Below are 16,301 nucleotides of genomic sequence, written 5' to 3'. Positions count from 1 at the left end.
CAACAATAGACTTTATTGCCTCTGCAAGTGGTGATCGAAGGGAGGAGGGGAGGGTGGTTAGCTTACAGGGAAGTATTGTGAACCAAGGGGCGGGGGGTTTCATCAAGGAGAAACGAACAGAACTTTCGCACCGTAGCCTGGCCAGTCATGAAACTGGTTTTCAAAGCTTCTCTGATGCGTACCGCACCCTCCTGTGCTCTTCTAACCGCCCTGGTGTCTGGCTGCACGTAACCAGCAGCCAGGCCATTTGCCTCAACCTCCCACCCCGCCATAAACGTCTCCCCCTTACTCTCACAGAGATTGTGGAGCACACAGCAAGCAGTAATAACAGTGGGAATATTGGTTTCGCTGAGGTCTAAGCAAGTCAGTAACCTGCACCAGCGCGCCTTTAAACGTCCAAATGCACATTCTACCACCATTCTGCACTTGCTCAGTCTGTAGTTGAACAGCTTCTGACTACTGTCCAGGCTGCCTGTGTATGGCTTCATGAGCCATGGCATTAAGGGGTAGGCTGGGTCCCCAAGGATACATATAGGCATTTCAACATCCCCAACAGTTATTTTCTGGTCTGGGAATAAAGTCCCTTCCTGCAGCTTTTGAAACAGACCAGAGTTCCTGAAGATGCAAGCGTCGTGTACCTTTCCCGGCCATCCCACGCTGATGTTGGTGAAACGTCCGTTGTGATCCACCAGAGCTTGCAGCACTATTGAAAAGTACCCCTTGCAGTTTATGTACTCGCTGGCTTGGTGCTCTGGTGCCAAGATAGGGATATGGGTTCCATCTATGGCCCCACCACAGTTAGGGAATCCCATTGCAGCAAAGCCATCCACTATGACCTGCACATTTCCCAGACTCACTACCCTTGATATCAGCAGATCTTTGATTGCGTGGGCTACTTGCATCACAGCAGCCCCCACAGTAGATTTGCCCACTCCAAATTGATTCCCGACTGACCGGTAGCTGTATGGCGTTGCAAGCTTCCACAGGGCTATTGCCACTTGCTTCTCAACTGTGAGGGCTGCTCTCATCTTGGTATTCTTGCGCTTCAGGGCAGGGGAAAGCAAGTCACAAAGTTCCATGAAAGTGCCCTTACGCGTGCGAAAGTTTCGCAGCCACTGGGAATCATCCCAGCCCTGCAACACGATGCGGTCCCACCAGTGTGTGCTTGTTTCCCAGGCCCAGAATCAGCGTTCCACCGCATGAACCTGCCCCATTAGCACCATGATGCCCACATTGGCAGGGCCCGTGCTTTGAGAGAAATCTGTGTCCATGTCCTGATCACTCACGTCACCGCGCTGACATCACCTACTCGCCCGGTATCGCCTTGCCAGGTTCTGGTGCTGCATATACTGCTGGATAAGGCGTGTGGTGTTTAATGTGCTCCTAATTGCCCAAGTGAGCTGAGCGGCCTCCATGCTTGCCGTGGTATGGCGTCCGCACAGAAAAAAGGCGCGGAACAATTGTCTGCCGTTGCTCTGACGGAGGGAGGGGCGACTGACGACACGGCTTACAGGGTTGGCTTACAGGGAATTAAAATCAACAAGGGGGGTGGCTTTACATCAAGGAGTATTTCAGGCAGGACTTCACTGAGGGTTCCAATAAGAAATGGTGCATCTAAGTAACTGTTCTTATTGGAACAAGCAGGTTGGTCTGGCCTCTGATTGAGCTGCCAGTGGAAACTTGATTCAGGGAAATAGTTTACACCCTCCCCCAAACCCCCTCAGCATAACGTAAACAGATACTTAGATAAGTGTTAACCCAGTTTCCAAGAATTCCTGGCCAATTTCCATCTCTATAACATGTCTGCTTGGAGCCTCATAGGAGCTCCAAATGTGTCCTATCTGCTGTTCTGATTGCCTGAATTGGTCTCCCTGACCTGAAACCCCCTGGCTTGCTGTCGTTCTGCATCTTTTCATGATTGATTTCTAACAATGTTCTTTGGATGACACTGTCCAGTAGAGCAGGAACCCACCCAAGAGGTCGGAATTAGGAAACCCCGGTGATCCAATCCCCCGGCCCGAGCTCTTTCATTATTTAGCCGCAGGGAACCAACTTCCACAGGAGCGCGGGAGAGAGCCCCACCCCAGCACAGTGCTTCACACCCTGACCTGAAACATGGGGACCCTGGTTCAATCCTTCCTCCCTTGCAGACGGTGGGGGGTGACGCTGGCAGCACCAGCTCATGCTCAGGCCTCCCTGAGCCACAGATCGAGCCCAAAGGCAGGCTTGCCTCCGTGGCAGGACAGAGCAGAGGGCCCAAGGGGAGTGTCTGGGACTCCCTCTTCAGGCTGTTGCCCTGCCTGGGGAGTTGTCTCTTGGTGGGTGAAATCAAACTATCGAGCTCCCAATCCCCATGGGGTGTGTGCCCTGGTGTGTAACACTCTGCCCTGAGGTTGGTACTCACGCCCCGAGCTGGACACCTCCCCCTCCTCAGTCTCTCCCTTTCAAGGGCTTAGCTGGCTCCCTGCCCAGTGAGCTGGTTTTCGGGAGTTGTATTGTATGGTGCCTGTGTGGCCCGTGCGCTGTACGGGGAGTTTAGGCACCTAACTCCGCTGTGTGGATCCGTGTTGTTCCTGTGATTTTCTAGCTGTCTAAGCCCATGCCCTGTGACACTCAGCATTGCCACACCTCTGTCCTGTCCTGGGCTGCACCCTGTGTCACCAGATAGCTCTCTGCAGAGCACAGCTGAGCAATTCCTGATTGACAGGGGTGTGTCCAGGACAAGAGACAGAGCACAGACTGGAAAGGGACACCTCACAGCAAAGCCCAAACGCTGCTCCTCGAGGCTCGCTATTGCCTGTGGGTGCTGGAGGGGGACACTGTGATGGGATCCCCCTGAGTGCAGCCTGGGACCAAGGGACCGCTGTGCTCCCTGAACCGTCTCCAGCCTGGGCTGTATCTCACAATGCCCTGCTAGAGACCAGCAGCACCCCCGCCAGATGCTGTTATCACCCAGCTTGATCGCATGAATGCTCCCCGAGCCACTCCTGAGTCACACAGGGAAGCACCAGCCGGATCCCCGCTGCTCCCAGCCCTGTATCTCAGGAGTAGGCTCTCTACAATATTAATTGCTTCCCCACTTCATCAGTGGAAAGTGCCTCAACGCCAGCCGTTGATGACTGAGGAATTTACCATCCACTTCAGGGACTCACTGGTCAAGTTAAACAGGTCAACACGTTTATTGGTTACAAAATAGAGATTTTTCAGTGGTATTAAGTGAAAGGCAACAAATCCGAGTTAGTTACCAAAGGAAATAAACACCTAAGCGCACAGTCTGAACTCCCAACCCTCCTAGACTGGGCAGCAACGAGACAAAGCCGTTTTTCTGTCGCTCCTGGATTTTGCAGTCCCTAGCACCCAGATTTCTCCCTTGAAATCTGGGCCACTCCCCTTAGTCGGAGTCTCAAGTCTTCAGTGTTCTTCTTGCTTGCAGTGTAGGTGGGGGAAGGAGAAAGACCAAGCATGGGCCCCTGGGTTTGGGTTTTTGTACCCTCAGCCCATGTGCTTGGGAAGCACCAGTCCAGGCATATCTGGGGTGGGGGCGGGGCATTGCTCAATCTCCCAGCAAGGTGGAGCAATTCCCTTGCTGCGGCCTCAGGCAGGTGAATCATTGAATGGGAGCTTCCTTGCTGGGCAATGGCTGTTGATGGGTGGTTTCACACCCCACCCGGGGGTTGCTGACCTTCCTTGCTGGTACCTCCTAACCTTTCCCTGATACATAGAAACCATGCCATGCAAGGTAACATCACAATTCAATACAAGATGAGGAATATGGAGGTTACAGGGTTAGAGGAGGAGGATTTTATGTTTCCATTTTGCATAATGAAAGAGAAGGGATAATCATGTATTAAATGGATTGATGTAGGATAGGATTTGACCATATTCGGCCAGCCACCCTTTCTGAGAGCAGGAAGGAACGGCCTCGTGGGCCATTAGTAAAGGTGCATCAGCCAGATTCTGATGTCTGTGAAAAGGCCTCAGAAATGTCCAGATGGTCAAGAAGACGTGAGAGACTTGGAAACAGCAGGAGACAATCAGAAAACATCCACTGTATCCGACGCTAAACATGTTAGCAGCATTGATGACCTCAGTGGCGAGGCAGGCACCCTGAATGCAAGACAAAGAAGAGCTAAGGATGGGAAGCCAACAAAACCACCAAACGATAACAACGGAAAACCCGGAGATTAACCCCATTTAAGGACTAACGATTACAGAATGACATTGCAAAATCCATAGGCGAAAGTGGGAATTTACAAGTCTAAAGCTGGGGTGTTTTGCCATAAGACTCTGGGTTCCATCCTGCAAAGCCTCAGAGCATCGGATCATGACCAAAGGAGACCAGCTCCTCCCTTGTGTTCAATCTAACTGGCCATTAGATTGACAAGAGCTACTGCAAACTGGTAACTGTAAAACCATCTGCAGGACGTGTGTGTGTGTGTCTGTGTGATTAAATGTGTATGCTTACAGTTGTATTTTCAATAAATGCGGCATATTGCCTTTTCCCCTGAAAAGTTCGCTTGTGCTTCTTATCAGCATAATACGCTCTGCCCCCAACAACTGGAACTAGGACAAGAAACAAGAAGAATTGTGTAAATGGTTTATTTACAGTAACTGGAAAGCAGGAAAGTAAAAGGAGCTGAGAAGGACCTTTCCTAAGCACAACATATGGCAAGGAGACCCAGAGATTTTAAGAACAGTTTTCTTAATGGCACTAAAGTCACAGAAATGGCCTGGAAGTAACCCAGGGAATTAAGGAATTACCAGCTCACTTGAATAAATCTCTCTGTCCTGCTCACTGTCCCGTTCCTTCTCCTTTTTCTTTGTTGTTGGTCCAGGAGTAGCTTTTCTTTCCCTGCCGGAGAGCATGATTGGCTGTCCATTGCGCCATCCTCTTCTGGGAGCATGAGCAGAGAACTAAAAAAGCTTTCAAAGACTGGGCTCTTTCCCTTTTGATTGTCCTTCGACTCTCTGTCGGCCTGTGTCCTTGCTGCCCTTTTGCTGCTGCTCCAGGTGGTTGGTTTGAGGTCCATGGGGTCTGTGGTGTCCTGGTTTGGGTGGGTTCTTGGAGGACGGGGAGGACTAGTCTATGGCAACAGCCTGTGATTTGCCTTGCCTGTCCTGCTTGCGCTTTTGGCTTCACTTTTGGTTTTTGATTTTTTTCTTCCACTATCATCTGTTCATCATGTAACTGTCCAGTGCCTGGCTCGGAGCTGGAGGCAGGAGGAGACAGGCAAGAGTGAGATTTCAGCATCTACAGGCAGGGACCACGGCTCCAGGAGGCCCCAACCAACACTGTGGGGTTTTTAATTCATAGATTCATAGATATGAAGGTCAGAAGGGACCATTATGATCATCTAGTCTGACCTCCTGCACAACGCAAGCCACAGAATCTCACCACACACTCCTGCGAAAAACCTCTCACCTATGTCTGAGCCACTGAAGTCCTCAAATCAGGATTTGAAGACCTCAAGGAGCAGAGGATCCTCCAGCAAGTGACCCATGCCCCATGCTACAGAGGATGGAGAAAAACGTCCAGGGCCTCTTCCAATCTGCCCTGGGGGAAAGTTCCTTCTTGATCCCAATTATGGTGACAGCTAAACCCTGAGCATTTGGGCAAGATTCACCAGCCAGATACCCAGGAAAGAATTCTCTGGAGTAACTCAGATCCCACCCCATCTAACATCCCATCACAGGCCATTGGGCCTATTAACCATGAATATTTACAGGTCAATTAATTGCCAAAATCATGTTATCCCATCATACCATCTCCTCCATAAACTTATCGAGTTTAATCTTAAAGCCAGATAGGTCTTTTGCCCCCACTGCTTCCCTTGGAAGGCTATTCCAAAACTTCACTCCTCTGATGGTTAGAAACCTTCATCTAATTTCAAGCCTAAACTTCCCAGTGACCAGTTTATAGCCATTTGTTCTTGTGTCCACATTGGTACTGAGCTTAAATTTTAATTCCTCTCCTCTCCTTCTCTGGTATTTATCCCTTTGATATATTTACAAAGAGCAATCCTATCTCCCCTCAACCTTCTTTTAGTTAGGCTAAACAAGCCAAGCTCCTTGAGTCTCCTTTCATAAGACAGGTTTTCCATTCCTCGGATCATCCTAGTAGCCCTTCTCTGTACCTCTTCCAGTTTCAATTCATCCTTCTTAAACATGGGAGACCAGAACTGCACACAGTATTCCAGGTGAGGTCTCACCAGTGCCTTGCAGAACGGTACTAAAACCTCCTTATCTTGACTCGAAATACCTCGCCTAATGCATCCCAAGACCGCATTAGCTTTTTTCACAGCCATATCACAATGGCGGCTCATAGTCATCCTATGATCAACCAATACTCCAAGGTCCTTCTCCTCCTCTGTTACTTCTAATTGATGCGTCCCCAGCTTATAACTAAAATCCTTATTATTAATCCCTAAATGCATGACCTTACACTTCTCACGATTAAATTTCATCCTATTACTATTACTCCAGTTTACAAGGTCATCCAAATCTTCCTGTAGGATATCCCCGTCTCTCTCTAAATTAGCAATACCTCCCAGCTTTGGATCATCTGCAAACTTGATTAGCACACTCCCACTTTTTGTGCCGAGATCAGTAATAAAAAGATGAAATAAGATTGGTCCCAAAACTGATCCCTGAGCAACTCCACTGGTAACCTCCCTCCAGCCTGACAGTTCACCTTTCAGTAGGACCCCCTGTAATCTCACTGTTAACCATTTCCTTATCCATCTTTCAATTTTCATATTGATCCCCATATATTCCAGTTTAAATAATAATTCCCCATGTGGCACCGTATCAAACGCCTTACTGAAATTTACGTAAATTAGATCCACTGCGTTTCCTTTGTCTAAAAAATCTGTTACTTTCTCAAAGAAGGAGATCAGGTTGGTTTGGCATGATCTACCTTTTGTAAAACCATCTTGTATTTTGTCCCATTTACCATTGACCTCAATGTCCTTAACTACTTTCTCCTTCAAAATTTTTTCCAAGACCTTGCATACTACAGATGTCGAACTAACAGGCCTGTAGTTACCCGGATCACTTTTTTTTCCCCCTTTCTTAAAAATAGCAACTATGTTCGCAATTCTCCAATCAAACGGTACAACCCCTGAGTTGACAGATTCATTACAAATTCTTGCTAATGGGCTTGCAATTTCATGTGCCAGTTCCTTTAATATTCTTGGATGAAGATTATCTGGGCCCCCCGATTTAGTCCCATTAAGCTGTTCGAGTTTCGCTTCTACCTCAGATATGGTAATATCTACCTCCATCTCCTCCTTCCCATTTGTCATGCTACCATTATCCCTAAGATCCTCATTAGCCTTATTAAAGACTGAGGCAAAGTATTTGTTTCGATGTTGGGCCATGCCTAGATTATCCTTCACCTCCACTCCATCCTCAGTGCTTAGCGGTCCCACTTCTTCTTTCTTGGTTTTCTTCTGATTGACATGGCTATAGAACCTTTTACGATTGGTTTTAATTCTCTTTGCAAGGTCCTTCTCACTTATCCCTTCATGTTCTGACCTCAAGAAGGTAGCTTTCCTTGCTGACCCCTCCCATCTTCTACTCCCTGTATGCTTTCTCCTTTTTCTTAATCACCTCTCCGAGATGCTTGCTCATCCAGCTTGGTCTACAACTCCTGCCTATGAATTTTCCCCCTTTTTTGGGATGCAGGCTTCTGATAGCTTCTGCAGCTTTGATTTAAAGTAATCCCAGGCGTCCTCTGCCTTTAGATCCATAAATTCTTCAGTCCAATCCACTTGCCAAACTAATTTCCTTCATTTTTGAAAGTCAGCCCTTTTGAAATCAAAAACTCTAGTTGCAGATTTATTCTTTGTTGATCCTTCCGTTCAGTTGGAACTGAATTAGCTCATGATCGCTCGAACCAAGCTTGTCCCCAACAAGCATTTCTTCTGGGAGGTCCTCACTTCTCACCAAAACCAAATCTAGAATGGCATCCCCTCTTGTCGGTTCAGCAACTACTTGATGAAGGAATCCATCAGCTATGGCATCTAGGAACATCTGAGCCCGATTATTATTACTAGCACTCGTCCTCCAGTCTACATCTGGGAGGTTAACGTCTCCCATGATCACGCAGTTTCCATTCGTATTTACTTCATTAAAAACATTAAAGAGGGCTCGATCCATATCCACATTAGATCCCGGCGGTCTCTAGCACACTCCAAGCACTATCCCAGGGGAGGCTCGAGTAGTTTTCTTCCCCAATGTCATTTTTGTCCAGACGGACTCTGTCTTATCCATTCCATCGCTGATTTCTTTACATTCTACCTCCTCATTGATATACAATGCTACTCCACCACCTTTACCTTTATTTCAGTCTTTCCTAAACAGCACATACCCTTCAATACCCGTTGTCCAGTCATGACGACTATACCACCCTGTTTCTGTTATCCCTAGAATATCTGGTTTCACTTCCTGCACCAGTAGCTCTAGTTCCTCCATTTTGTTACCTAGGCTCCTTGCATTAGTGTACAAACATCTTCATTTTTGCTGTTTGGCCTCGCTCACGTTCTTTACCCAATGAGGCACGGTCATTCTACAGCCAGTAGAACCTATTAGACTGGTGTCCACACTGCCCTTCCTCCTTATAGCCATTCTCCTACCCACGGCTGTATCCTTTCTTACTTTGTTTTCTTCCCTCTCAAGGCTAAAATCCGACGTGGAGATTACCTGGACATCCCCCAACCAACCATCTCCCCCAGATTCCTAGATGAAAGCTCTCTTAATCAGGTGTGCCAGTCTCCATCCTAGAAGTCTGTTTCCTTCCCTACTCAGATGAAGTCCATCCCGAGAGAACTGTCCTCTGTCCAGGAATGCCTCCCAGTGGCCAGACATCCCAAAGCCCTCCTTCTAGCACCACTGCCTGAGCCCTCTATTGATAGTCATAATTTTGTCATGCCTTTGTTGCCCTTCTCCTGGCCTGGTTACAGGTCTGTCTATTCTTCTCAGTAAAGAGTCCCCGATCACGTAGCCCTGCCTTTCCCTGGTGACAGTTCTATTCTCCAGTCTATCCCCTGTTCCCTCTGGCTGCAAGTTCTTTCCATTCCTATTCTCCCTTGTAATCCTCTTCAACCCATCCTGTATCCTCCTGGGGCTCATATTTGGTGTAATCTCCATTGACTTTTCCCCTTTTCCTATAGGACTAGCCGCTCTTCTCTTCTTCCTTGCCCCTCCACCTTCAGTGACTACCTGCTGAGCCCCTTCTTCATTTTCCAACTCTCAAAACCTATTCCTGAGCTCTATTTCTCCTTCCCTAGCCTGTCTTTCCTCTGCCTGGTTCTTTTCGTCATATGCTTCCACTGACCACTTTCCTCACCCAGCTGTCTCCCCTCAGAATTCCCCAGTCCTGCTTCCATCTGCAAGTCTGAGCTTTTCCCTTCAGATACCTCATGTCTTTGCTCCATCATCTGCTCAAACCCCTTTCTAAACTCAATCAGACTTTCCATGTGCTTCTCTAAACCTGAGATCTTCTCCTCCATCAGCTCGAGCAGACGGCATTTCATGCAGACAAAACTCTTACCAGGTCCCCCCTCCAGGATCATGGACATACGGCAGCTTCCACATCCAGTCACCTTCATTGTGTCTTCCACGACAGGCCCAACAAAGAAAGGAACAGAACGCCACCAGCCACCACCTTCAGCCCTGAACTAAAAGATCTCCAGGGCAGGATCAAGTGGAGTTCCTTAGGGATCAATCTTTGGGACCAATCTTATTTCATCTTTTTATTGCTGATCTCGGCACAAAAGGTGGGAGTGTGCTAGTCAAGTTTGCCGATGATCCAAAGCTGGGAGGTATTGCTAATTTAGAGAGATACCGGGATATCGTACAGGAAGATTTGGATGACCTTATAAACTGGAGTAATAGTAATAGGATGAAATTGAATCGTGAGAAGTGTAAGGTCATGCATTTAGGGATTAATAACAAGGATTTTAGTTATAAACTGGGGACACATCAATTAGAATTAACGGAGGAGGAGAAGGACCTTGGAGTATTGGTTGATCATAGGATGACTATGAGCCGCCAATGTGATATGGCCGTGAAAAAAGCTAATGCGGTCTTGGGATGCATCAGGCGAGGTATTTCCAGTCGAGATAAGGAGGTTTTAGTACCGTTCTACAAGGCACTGGTGAGACCTCACCTGGAATGCTGTGTGCAGTTCTGGTCTCCCATGTTTAAGAAGGATGAATTGAAACTGGAAGAAGTACAGAGAAGGGCTACTAGGATGATCCGAGGAATGGAAAACCTGTCTTATGAAAGGAGACTCAAGGAGCTTGGCTTGTTTAGCCTAACTAAAAGAAGGTTGAGGGGAGATAGGATTGCTCTCTATAAATATATCAGAGGGATAAATACCAGAGAGGGAGAGGAATTAAAATTTAAGCTCAGTACCAATGGGACACAAGAACAAATGGCTATAAACTGGTCACTGGGAAGTTTAGACTTGAAATTAGACGAAGGTTTCTAACCATCAGAGGAGTGAAGTTTTGGAATAGCCTTCCAAGGGAAGCAGTGGGGGCAAAAGACCTATCTGGCTTTAAGATTAAACTCGGTAAGTTTATGGAGGAGATGGTATGATGGGATAACATGATTTTGGCAATTAACTGATCTGTAAATATTCATGGTTAATAGGCCCAATGGCCTGTGATGGGATGTTAGATGGGGTGGGATCTGAGTTATTACAGAGAATTCTTTCCTGGGTATCTGGTTGGTGAATCTTGCCCAAATGCTCAGGGTTTAGCTGTTGCCATAATTGGGATCAGGAAGGAATTTTCCTGCAGGGCAGATTAGAAGAGGCCCTGGACGTTTTTCGCCTTCCTCTATAGCATGGGGCACGGGTCACTGGCTGGAGGATTTTCTGCTGCTTGAGCTCTTCAAATCCTGATTTGAGGACTTCAATGGCTCAGACATAGGTGAGAGGTTTTGCGCAGGAGTGAGATTCTGTGGCTTGCTTTGTGCAGGAGGTCAGACTAGATGATCATGATGGTCCCTTCTGACCTCAATATCTATGAATCTATGAATTAAAAACAGGGAGATTATAGCGGGTCCTGCTGAAAGGTGAACTGTCAGGCTGGAGGGAGGTTACCAGTGGAGTTCCTTAGGGATCAAGGATCTACAATCTATTCTGAAGGACGATCCCTCAATCTCACAGATCTTGGGAGACAGGCCAGTCCTCGCTTACAGACAGCCCCCCAACCTGAAGCAAATACTCACTAGCAACCACACAACAAAAACACTAACCCAGGAACCTATCCTTGGAACAAACCCATTGCCAACTCTGTCCACATATCTAGTCTAGGGACACCATCCTAGGACCTAATCATATCAGCCACACCATCAAATGTGCCCAAATACATAGTTAGTCTCTAAGGTGCCAGAACTACTCCTCGTTTTGTTTTGTTTTTTGTTGTTTTTTTTTTTTTGCTGATACAGACTAACACGGCTACCATTCTGAACTAAATGATTGCATCTCTCCCCAGAATAGATCTAGAAGCACAGAGAACACCCTGGAGACCAGGCCTTTAAACGTTAGGAAACATCAGAGTTAAGGTGACGTGTACATACTTTGCGCAGTGCTGTTGTGCATGTGTGTTATGATACAGACTCACAAGTGTGGCCTTGGGGTCAATTCCCTGCCCCCCACAGCATCAATTTCCTCCAGGCTACCAAGGGAAGTGGTGCTTCCTCCATCTCTTGATGAGATGCCTTTCTGGAGTCTGCTTTGGTCCAAAACTCGCTACTGCGCCATGCAGGAGGCCTGTGATGTGTTGGGGGGCCAGATGAGATGATCTAAGAGTCTCTTCTGGCCTTCAAGTCTCCAAATCTCTGCAAAACCGAGTGCGGCACATTGAGCATCCTCTGATGGTTCCACGTGTGGCCTGCGTGAACCCTTGCACGACCACTGAGTGTGTGGGGGTGACCCAGGGGGAGCAGCTCAAACATTCAGAGGAGCCGGCTCGGGGCAGGACATGAGCCCTGCAGGGCAGGGGTGGGGCTGGCAGTGACATCCCAAGGTCCTTTTGCAGCACTCAGCTGATTGGTGAAAGGAGGTTGGGAGGCGGTGACCTCACAGAGAGTCCACGACAACGGCCAGGGAGGACAGGCTGCAGGGCAGGGGGATCTCAGAGACCCCGGGTCTTTGCTGCAGGGAGTCTCCTTCCTGAGGTGTCTCCTTGAGGACTGAGAGAGAATTCAGGTTCATGTATGTCTGATATCTGCTGGGAGAGCAATACAGCGGTGCACAGACAATCCAGGAAGTTTTTGGAAACTGTAGGGGACAATTTCTTGGTGCCAGTGCTGGAGGAACCAACTAGGGGCGGAGCTCTTCTTGACCTGCGGCTCACAAACCGGGAAGAATTAGTAGGGGAAGCAAAAGTGGATGGGAACCTGGGAGGCAGTGACCATGAGATGGTCAAGTTCAGGATCCTGACACAAGGAAGAAAGGAAGCAGCAGAATACAGACCCTGGACTTCAGAAAAGCAGACTTTGACTCCCTCTGGGAACTGATGGGCAGGATCCCCTGGGAGAATAACATGAGGGGGAAAGGAGTCCAGGAGAGCTGGCTGTATTATAAAGAATCCTTATTGAGGTTACAGGGACAAACCATCCCGATGTGTAGAAAGAATAGTAAATATGGCAGGCGACCAGCTTGGCTTAACAGTGAAATCCTTGATGATCTTAAACACAAAAAAGAGGCTTCAAGAAGTGGAAGATTGGACAAATGACCAGGGATGAGTATATAAATATTGCTCGGGCATGTAGGAATGAAATCAGGAAGGCTAAATCACACCTGGAGTTGCAGCTAGCGAGGGATGTTAAGAGTAACAAGAAGGGTTTCTTCAGGTATGTTAGCAACAAGAAGAAAGTCAAGGAAAGTGTGGGCCCCTTACTGAATGAGGGAGGCAATCTAGTGACAGAGGATGTGGAAAAAGCTAATGTACTCAATGATTTTTTTGCCTCTGTCTTCACGAACAAGGTGAGCTCCCAGACTATTGCACTGGGCAGCACAGCATGGGGAGGAGGTGACCAGCCCTCTGTGAAGAAAGAAGTGGTTCGGGACTATTTAGAAAAGCTGGACGTGCACAAGTCCATGGGGCCGGATGCGCTGTATACGAGAGTGCTAAAGGAGTTGGTGGATGTGATTGCAGAGCCATTGGCCATTATCTTTGAAAACTCCTGGCAACTGGGGGAAGTCCCGGACAACTGGAAAAAGGCTAATGTAGTGCCCATCTTTAAAAAAGGGAAGAAGGAGGATCCTGGGAACTACAGGCCAGGCAGCCTCACCTCAGTCCCTGGAAAAATCATGCAGCAGGTCCTCAAGGAATCAATTTTGAAGCACTTAGAAAGTGATCAGGAACAGTCAGCATGGATTCACCAAGGACAAGTCATGCCTGACTAATCTAATTGCCTTCTGTGACAAGATAACTGGTTCTGTGGATGAAGGGAAAGCAGTGGATGTGTTGTTCCTTGACTTTAGCAAAGCTTTTGACACGGTGTCCCACAGTATTCTTGCCAGCAAGTTAAAGAAGTATGGGCTGGATGAATGGACTATAAGGTGGATAGAAAGTTGGCTAGATCGTCGGGGTCAACGGGTAGTGATCAATGGCTCCATGTCTCGTTGGCAGCCGGTATCAAGCAGAGTGCCCCAAGGGTCGGTCCTGGGGCCGGTTTTGTTCAATATCTTCATAAATGATCTGGAGGATGGTGTGGATTGCACCCTCAGCAAGTTTGCAGACGACGCTAAACTGGGAGGAGAGGTAGATACCCTGGAGAGTAGGGATAGGATCCAGAGGGCCCTAGACAACTTAGAGGATTGGGCCAAAACAAATCTGATGAGGTTGAACAAGGACAAGTGCAGAGTCCTGCACTTAGGATGGAAGAATCCCATGCACTGCTATAGATTAGGGACAGAATGGTTAGGCAGCAGTTCTGCAGAAAAGGACCTAGGGGTTACAGTGGACGAGAAGCTGGATATGAGTCAGCAGTGTGCCCTTGTTGCCAAGAAGGCCAATGGCATTTTGGGCTGTATAAGTAGGGGCATTGCCAGCAGATCGAGGGACGTGATCGTTCCCCTCTATTCGACATTGGTGAGGCCTCATCTGGAATACTGTGTCCAGTTTTGGGTGCCATGCTACAAGAAGGATGTGGAAAAACTGGAAAGCATCGAGTGGAGGGCAACAAAAATGATTAGGGGACTGGAACACGTGACTTATGAGGAGAGGCTGAGGGAACTGGGATTGTTTAGTCTGCAGAAGAGAAGAGTGAGGGGGGATTTGATAGCTGCTTTCAACTCCCTGAAAGGGGGTTCCAAAGAGGATGGATCTAGACTGTTCTCAGTGGTAGCAGATGACAGAACGAGGAGTAATGGTCTCAAGTTGCAGCGAGGGAGGTTTCGGTTGGATATTAGGTAAAACTTTTTCACAAGGAGGGTGGTGAAACACTGGAATGGGTTACCTAGGGAGGTGCTGGAATCTCCATCCTTAGAGGTTTTTAAGGCCAGCCTTGACAAAGCCCTGGCTGGGATGATTTAGATGGGGATCGGTCCTGCTTTGAGCAGGGGGTTGGACTAGATGACCTCCTGAGGTCCCTTCCAACCCTGATATTCTATGATTCTATGAAAATGGCCGGTGAAATTCAATGTGGATAAATGCAAAGTAATGCACACTGGAAAACATAATCTGAACTATACATATCAAATGATGGGGTCTAAATTAGCTGTTGCCACTCAAGAAAGAGATCGTGGAGTCATTGTGGAGAGTTCTCTGAAAACATCCACTCAATGTGCAGCAGCAGTCAAAAAAGCGAACAGAATGTTGGGAATCATTTGGAAAGGGATAGATCATAAAAAAAATCTGATTGCCTCCATATAAATCCATGGGATGCCCACATCGTGGATACAGTGTGCAGATGTGGTCACCCCATCAGAAAAAGGCGACAAACGTGATATTGGGTATAGAACAGCTTCCATAGGAAGAGAGATAAATAAGACTGGAACTTTTCAGCTTGGAAAAGAGACGACTAAGGGGGCTATGATCGAGGTCCATAAAGTCATGACTGGTGTGGAGAAAGTGAATCCGGAAGTGTTATTTACCCCCTTCACAGAACACAAGAATTAGGGATCACCAGATGAAATTAATAGGCAGCAGGTGTAATACAAACAAAAGGAAGTATTTCTTCACACAACGCACAGTCAACCTGTGGAACTCCTTGCCAGAGGATGATGTGAAGGCCAAGAGTATAACAGGATTAAAAAAAGAACTAGATAAGTTCATGGAGGACAGGTCCATTAATGGCTATTAGCCAGGATGGGTAAGGAATGGTGTCCCTGGCCTCTGTTTGTCAGAGGGTGGAGATGGATGGCAGGAGAGAGATCACTTGATCATTACCTGTTAGGTTCACTCCCTCTGGGGCACCGGGCATTGGCCACTGTCGGCAGACAGGATACTGGGCTAGATGCACCTTTGGTCTGACCCAGTATGGCTGTTCTTATATTCTGAATAAATTTATGGTAAATTGTGTGCACAGCTGGGGCCCTGTCTCCCACCTGCACCTTGGACACATTCCCCCTGCCCCCCCCTTGTACCTCCAGCTTCAGCTCCTGCATCTCCTATAGCCCTAGCCCTTCTCCTGCCCCACCCTCCCCCATAACATCCCCCTCCTGCTCCTCACATCCCCCTCCAGCTCTGCCCTTCCTCCTGGGCCCCCTTTCCTTCTTCACACTCCCCTTCAGCCCCCCCATGCCCCCAATACACTCTCCCTGTCTGCTCCCCTACTCCTCACACACTCCAACTCCCCCCCACACACACACCCCGGCCATCCTTGCCCCACTTCTCCTCCTACTCCAACCACCCTTTCTCCCCGGGCAGGCTGTTCTGTGGGCCATTCCGCAGGTCTCCCTCCCACAGGAGCACTCCTGCCTCTCGTGTATCGCCAGGGGCTCCCTGGCAGGGTCTGGTTGGGTCTGACCTCCCTGCCCCCAATCTCCCTCCCTCAGGCCTGCACACCAGGCGCGTATTGAACACGGTGGTGTCCGAGCCCGGCCCGGGGCTGCCCTGGTTCAGCCGTGTTGGGTACGTGGACGATCAGGCCATCTTCGTCTACGCCGGCGGGATGCAGAGCGTGGAGCCTCGCACAGCGTGGATGGCGCAGAACGAGGGTCCGGAGTTCTGGGACTTTCGGCTCTTTTGGTCACGGCGCTGGGAGGCCTGGTTCAACGCGAGTGTGAACACCCAACGCTATGGGGGGCAGGTCCCCAGCCCAGGTGTCTGGTCTGA

At 48.4% G+C, this 16,301-nt stretch overlaps 2 protein-coding genes across 2 annotated transcripts in view; one reads left to right on the top strand and one right to left on the bottom strand.

Annotated features, from left to right (window-relative positions):
- The window catches only part of LOC102930774 (class I histocompatibility antigen, F10 alpha chain), a 1,343,638-nt gene that overhangs the window by 628,270 nt on the left and 699,067 nt on the right, over positions 1-16,301 (bottom strand). The window lies entirely within an intron of this gene.
- The window catches only part of LOC122465601, a 56,018-nt gene that overhangs the window by 23,497 nt on the left and 16,220 nt on the right, over positions 1-16,301 (top strand). Inside the window, exon 2 of the mRNA XM_043545713.1 lies at positions 16,022-16,288. Coding sequence (XP_043401648.1) covers positions 16,265-16,288 — 24 coding nt within the window. The 5' untranslated portion in view covers positions 16,022-16,264. The remainder of the gene's footprint in view (positions 1-16,021; positions 16,289-16,301) is intronic.

This window comes from Chelonia mydas, chromosome 4, assembly GCF_015237465.2.
Source record: "Chelonia mydas isolate rCheMyd1 chromosome 4, rCheMyd1.pri.v2, whole genome shotgun sequence".
NCBI lineage: Eukaryota > Metazoa > Chordata > Testudines > Cheloniidae > Chelonia > Chelonia mydas.
Note: the sequence above shows the minus strand (reverse complement) of the source record. Positions and strands in the feature narration are given on the sequence as shown.